This window comes from Nanorana parkeri, unplaced genomic scaffold, assembly GCF_000935625.1.
Source record: "Nanorana parkeri isolate BGI_ZX_2015 unplaced genomic scaffold, ASM93562v1 scaffold3614, whole genome shotgun sequence".
Classification (NCBI taxonomy): Eukaryota; Metazoa; Chordata; class Amphibia; order Anura; family Dicroglossidae; genus Nanorana; species Nanorana parkeri.
This window is the reverse complement of record NW_017309882.1, coordinates 23,473-30,044: the sequence shown is the minus strand read 5'-3', so window position 1 is coordinate 30,044 and position 6,572 is coordinate 23,473. Positions and strand designations below refer to the sequence as shown.

General features: G+C 57.1%; 1 protein-coding gene across 1 annotated transcript in view; it reads right to left on the bottom strand.

Annotated features, from left to right (window-relative positions):
* Positions 1 to 6,572, bottom strand: part of LOC108803336 (vitamin D3 hydroxylase-associated protein-like) — a gene marked incomplete at its 3' end in the record, with an annotated part of 18,298 nt that overhangs the window by 11,218 nt on the left and 508 nt on the right. Inside the window, exons 2-8 of the mRNA XM_018575183.1 lie at positions 5,483 to 5,634; positions 5,327 to 5,387; positions 5,088 to 5,221; positions 4,607 to 4,813; positions 2,010 to 2,050; positions 1,630 to 1,754; positions 445 to 570 (exon numbers count right to left, since the gene is read on the bottom strand). Of these exons, the coding sequence (XP_018430685.1) occupies positions 445 to 570; positions 1,630 to 1,754; positions 2,010 to 2,050; positions 4,607 to 4,813; positions 5,088 to 5,221; positions 5,327 to 5,387; positions 5,483 to 5,634 (846 nt within the window). The remainder of the gene's footprint in view (positions 1 to 444; positions 571 to 1,629; positions 1,755 to 2,009; positions 2,051 to 4,606; positions 4,814 to 5,087; positions 5,222 to 5,326; positions 5,388 to 5,482; positions 5,635 to 6,572) is intronic.

Here is a 6,572-nt window from a genome sequence, read left to right as displayed (position 1 = left end):
CCAGAGGAGACACATCAGAGGGGAGGGGCCCCAGAGGAGACACATCAGAGGGGAGGGGCCCCAGAGGAGACACATCAGAGGGGAGGGGCCCCAGAGGAGACACATCAGAGGGGAGGGGCCCCAGAGGAGACACATCAGAGGGGAGGGGCCCCAGAGGAGACACATCAGAGGGGAGGGGCCCCAGAGGAGACACATTAGAGGGGAGGGGCCCCGGAGGAGACACATCAGAGGGGAGGGGCCCCAGAGGAGACACATTAGAGGGGAGGGGCCCCAGAGGAGACACATCAGAGGGGAGGGGCCCCAGAGGAGACACATATTTTTGGATGTCATGTGATTAAACATCCCTTCACCTGATGAATGGAACTTGTATGAGAAGTTATGGGGGGCGCACATGTTATGGGGGGCGCACATGTTATGGGGGCGCACATGTTATGGGGGGCGCACCTTGTGTCCGGCCTCCTCCAGGAGGGTTTTGGTTTCTTGGATTGCGCGCCTCTCACTTGGATGGGGGAGGAAATATCCGTCAGTGTCATAGAATCCGATCACCAGACGCTCCGAACTTCTATATACCTGGAGGGAGGAGACACATCAGAGGGGAGGGGCCACAGAGGAGACACAGCAGAGGGGAGGGGCCCCAGAGGAGACACATCAGGGGGGAGGGGCCCCAGAGGAGACACATCAGGGGGGAGGGGCCCCAGAGGAGACACATCAGAGGGGAGGGGCCCCAGAGGAGACACATCAGAGGGGAGGGGCCCCAGAGGAGTGGGCGTGCAGCAGGATGAGACCAAGAACTGCAATGTGGAGCCTCAGTGGAGGTCGTTCCCGGGGAAAGGAGACCCCAGAGGGAGGAGCCGAGACCTCCCAGCAGTCTGTACAAAGCGTGACAATCACCACTGAGGTTCCAGGTCACATGGTGATGATGATGATGGTGGTGGTGATGGATGTGGATGATGGTGGATGGATAAAGAGGAGGAGGATGAGGATGATGGTGGATGATGAGGATGATGATGGATGATGGTGGTGATGGGTGATGAGGATGGGGGTGGTGATGGATGAGGATGATGGTGATGATGATGATGATGGTGGTGATGATGGATGAGGATGATAGTGGTGGTGGTGATGATGATGATGATGATGGATGAGGATGATGGTGATGATGGTGATGGTGATGATGATGGGTGACGATGATGGTGGTGGTGATGGATGATGATGGTGATGGATGAGGATGAGGATGATGGTGGATGGATAAAGAGGAGGAGGATGAGGATGATGGTGGATGATGAGGATGATGGTGATGGTGATGATGATGATGGTGATGATGATGGGTGATGATGATGGTGGTGGTGATGGATGATGATGGTGATGGATGAGGATGAGGATGATGGTGGATGGATAAAGAGGAGGAGGATGATGGTGGATGATGAGGATGATGGTGGTGATGGATGAAGATGATGGTGATGATGAGGATGATGATGGTGATGATGGATGAGGATGATGATGATGGATGAGGATGATGGTGGTGGATGGATGAAGATGAGGAGGATGAGGATGATGGGTGATGATGATGGATGAAGATGATGGTGATGGATGAGGATGATGGTGGTGATGGATGAGGATGATGGTTGGTACCTCGTCCCGGAACGGTAGTGGGGGGATGGTGGGGTCCAGCTGGAACAGGTCATCGCAGAGAACGGCTTTCATGAACAGAGCCAGACTATCCACATCTCGTGCCATGGGACCCGGCATATTGACAGCTGAGGAACCAAACACATGCGTGTGAGATCTCATCAGACAACATACAGCGTGACACACCCAATGTTCCGTGTCTGACACACCCAATGTTCCGTGTCTGACGTACCCAATGTTCCGTGTCTGACGTACCCAATGTTCCGTGTCTGACGCACCCAATGTTCCGTGTCTGACGTACCCAATGTTCCGTGTCTGACGCACCCAATGTTCCGTGTCTGCATAGCACCGTGTCATGTGTGTCATTGAATGAAGTGACTGACCTGACCTCATCCCGCTGACTGGAGACAGTAATCCGTCCTCACTGCAACACAGAAACCAAACTCAGCGCAGAGATACTATGAATGCCGCCCACACTGCTAATGGGGGGGGACCCCTCAGATGGGGGGGGACACTGAGCATTGTGGGGACCCCTCAGATGGGGGGACACACTGAGCATTGTGGGGACCCCTCAGATGGGGGACACTGAGCATTGTGGGGACCCCTCAGATGGGGGGACACTGAGCATTGTGTGGACCCCTCAGATGGGGGGACACACTGAGCATTGTGGGGACCCCTCAGATGGGGGGACACTGAGCATTGTGGGGACCCCTCAGATGGGGGGGACACTGAGCATTGTGGGGACACCTCAGATGGGGGAACACTGAGCAATGTGGGGACCCCTCAGATGGGGGACACTGAGCATTGTGGGGACACCTCAGATGGGGGAACACTGAGCAATGTGGGGACCCCTCAGATGGGGGGGACACTGAGCATTGTGGGGACACCTCAGATGGGGGAACACTGAGCAATGTGGGGACCCCTCAGATGGGGGGGACACTGAGCATTGTGGGGACACCTCAGATGGGGGAACACTGAGCAATGTGGGGACCCCTCAGATGGGGGGGACACTGAGCATTGTGGGGACACCTCAGATGGGGGAACACTGAGCAATGTGGGGACCCCTCAGATGGGGGGGACACTGAGCATTGTGGGGACACCTCAGATGGGGGAACACTGAGCAATGTGGGGACCCCTCAGATGGGGGGGACACTGAGCATTGTGGGGACACCTCAGATGGGGGAACACTGAGCAATGTGGGGACCCCTCAGATGGGGGGGACACTGAGCATTGTGGGGACACCTCAGATGGGGGAACACTGAGCAATGTGGGGACCCCTCAGATGGGGGGGACACTGAGCATTGTGGGGACACCTCAGATGGGGGAACACTGAGCAATGTGGGGACCCCTCAGATGGGGGGGACACTGAGCATTGTGGGGACACCTCAGATGGGGGAACACTGAGCAATGTGGGGACCCCTCAGATGGGGGGGACACTGAGCATTGTGGGGACACCTCAGATGGGGGAACACTGAGCAATGTGGGGACCCCTCAGATGGGGGGGACACTGAGCATTGTGGGGACACCTCAGATGGGGGAACACTGAGCAATGTGGGGACCCCTCAGATGGGGGGGACACTGAGCATTGTGGGGACACCTCAGATGGGGGAACACTGAGCAATGTGGGGACCCCTCAGATGGGGGGGACACTGAGCATTGTGGGGACACCTCAGATGGGGGAACACTGAGCAATGTGGGGACCCCTCAGATGGGGGGGACACTGAGCATTGTGGGGACACCTCAGATGGGGGAACACTGAGCAATGTGGGGACCCCTCAGATGGGGGGGACACTGAGCATTGTGGGGACACCTCAGATGGGGGAACACTGAGCAATGTGGGGACCCCTCAGATGGGGGGGACACTGAGCATTGTGGGGACACCTCAGATGGGGGAACACTGAGCAATGTGGGGACCCCTCAGATGGGGGGGACACTGAGCATTGTGGGGACACCTCAGATGGGGGAACACTGAGCAATGTGGGGACCCCTCAGATGGGGGGGACACTGAGCATTGTGGGGACACCTCAGATGGGGGAACACTGAGCAATGTGGGGACCCCTCAGATGGGGGGGACACTGAGCATTGTGGGGACACCTCAGATGGGGGAACACTGAGCAATGTGGGGACCCCTCAGATGGGGGGGACACTGAGCATTGTGGGGACACCTCAGATGGGGGAACACTGAGCAATGTGGGGACCCCTCAGATGGGGGGGACACTGAGCATTGTGGGGACACCTCAGATGGGGGAACACTGAGCAATGTGGGGACCCCTCAGATGGGGGGGACACTGAGCATTGTGGGGACACCTCAGATGGGGGAACACTGAGCAATGTGGGGACCCCTCAGATGGGGGGGACACTGAGCATTGTGGGGACACCTCAGATGGGGGAACACTGAGCAATGTGGGGACCCCTCAGATGGGGGGGACACTGAGCATTGTGGGGACACCTCAGATGGGGGAACACTGAGCAATGTGGGGACCCCTCAGATGGGGGGGACACTGAGCATTGTGGGGACACCTCAGATGGGGGAACACTGAGCAATGTGGGGACCCCTCAGATGGGGGGGACACTGAGCATTGTGGGGACACCTCAGATGGGGGAACACTGAGCAATGTGGGGACCCCTCAGATGGGGGGGACACTGAGCATTGTGGGGACACCTCAGATGGGGGAACACTGAGCAATGTGGGGACCCCTCAGATGGGGGGGACACTGAGCATTGTGGGGACACCTCAGATGGGGGAACACTGAGCAATGTGGGGACCCCTCAGATGGGGGGGACACTGAGCATTGTGGGGACACCTCAGATGGGGGAACACTGAGCAATGTGGGGACCCCTCAGATGGGGGGGACACTGAGCATTGTGGGGACACCTCAGATGGGGGAACACTGAGCAATGTGGGGACCCCTCAGATGGGGGGGACACTGAGCATTGTGGGGACCCCTGAGATGGGGGGCCCTCTCATAGGACTACAGACCTCAGCCGGTCTCCAGAGGGTTTCAGGCCGCAGATGCCACAGAAACTGCACGGCACTCGGATACTTCCCAGAACATCAGTGCCCACTCCGAGGATGGCTCCGCCCCCTGCGACCAGAGCGCCCTCCCCGCCGCTGGAACCCCCGCACGTCTTCCGGTGATTGTGCGGATTCAGAGTCTGTCCGTAGATGGAGTTACTGCAATCAAAGCTGGAAATACAATCAGAGTCAGCGTTCACCACACACGGCGTTCCCTACACACGGCGTTCCCTACACACGGCGTTCACCACACACGGCGTTCACCACACCCGGCGTTCACCATACACGGCGTTCACCACACACGGCGTTCCCTACACACGGCGTTCCCTACACACGGCGTTCACCACACACGGCGTTCCCTACACACGGCGTTCACCACACATGGCATTCACCACACACAGTCAGACGTTCCCGGTGGTACGGGACATTTGGGTGAATGACGCACTTGATGAGGGATTGGGGAACGTTGGTTTTCACGAATGGGACGGCTCCCTGCTTCTTCAGCACATGAACGATCGCACTGTCCTCCGCATCCGGCGTTCCCAGGAAGTGGACCAACCCGCAGTGCTTGTTGTGGCCCTGCAGAGAGAAAACCCGGAGTCATGCCTCCAATCACCGGTTTTTCCCCAGCACCCCCATCCACACATGACCCCCAGCCCCCCATCCACACATGACCCCCAGCACCCCCATCCACACATGACCCCAGTCCCTCTCCCAGCATGAACAAAGGGAGGCCAGACAGACACTGGGTGATGGTTGGTTGAGCTGACGGATCTTTGACCAATCAGCATTCAGCACTGAGCAATAAACGCTGAGATCTAATTGGCTGTTCTGGATTACAGCTCTTTGGTAGTAAACGTCCCCCCAGACGGTGTCACCTTCTCTATATAGACGTGGAGCACGGCCTCCGGGGACAGCGATCCGCTCTTCAACTGACTGACCAACTCCTCCAGGGACAGCGAAAGGATCCCACCGGCATCCACATCACCATGCTGAAACAAGACAACAGGAAGTGACATCACACACAGGGAGGAGCAATACATGATCAGAGCAAAAACAAATGTTGTCACCACTGTACAGGAAGTGACATCACACACAGGGAGGAGCAATACATGATCAGAGCAAAAACAAATGTTGTCACCACTGTACAGGAAGTGACATCACACACAGGGAGGAGCAATACATGATCAGAGCAAAAACAAATGTTGTCACCACTGTACAGGAAGACAGAAAATTCCCCCGGGTCAGGTATCCAGACATAGGAAGTGGGAAATGTTGGTAGAATGATCCAGAACACAACGTACGGGTTATCTCAGGTCTGAGCGCCGCCAATAGAAATGCATTGTGGGAGATTTTCCTCGGAAGGAACGCGGATTGTTTCCCCATATCGGGATTATTCCGGAAATAACTCGGCTCGTGGTCTGGAAACACTGAACTCCGGAGATCACATGACCATAAACCGACCAAAATAGAACCAATGACCCGCGTCAGACCGAGGACCCCCCTTCCCCTCCCTCCACCTTACTGAGAACCTCCCCTTCCCCTCCTCCACCATTACTGAGGACCTCCCCTTCCCCTCCCTCCACCATTACTGAGGACCTCCCCTTCCCCTCCCTCCACCATTACTGAGGACCTCCCCTTCCCCTCCCTCCACCATTACTGAGGACCTCCCCTTCCCCTCCCTCCACCATTACTGAGGACCTCCCCTTCCCCTCCCTCCAACATTACTGAGGACCTCCCCTTCCCCTCCCTCCACCAAGAGGAGCTTACACTCTAATGTCCCCTCCCCCACAGTCAGCTGACACTGATGGGATTCTACAGACGCCCCCAAAGTCAATCTTAAAGGGAACCTGTCACCGCACAATCATGGTGTTCTGCCATCACTTTCAGAGGCCCGGGCTGGGGGAGGTCTCTCTGCAGCCAGACATTG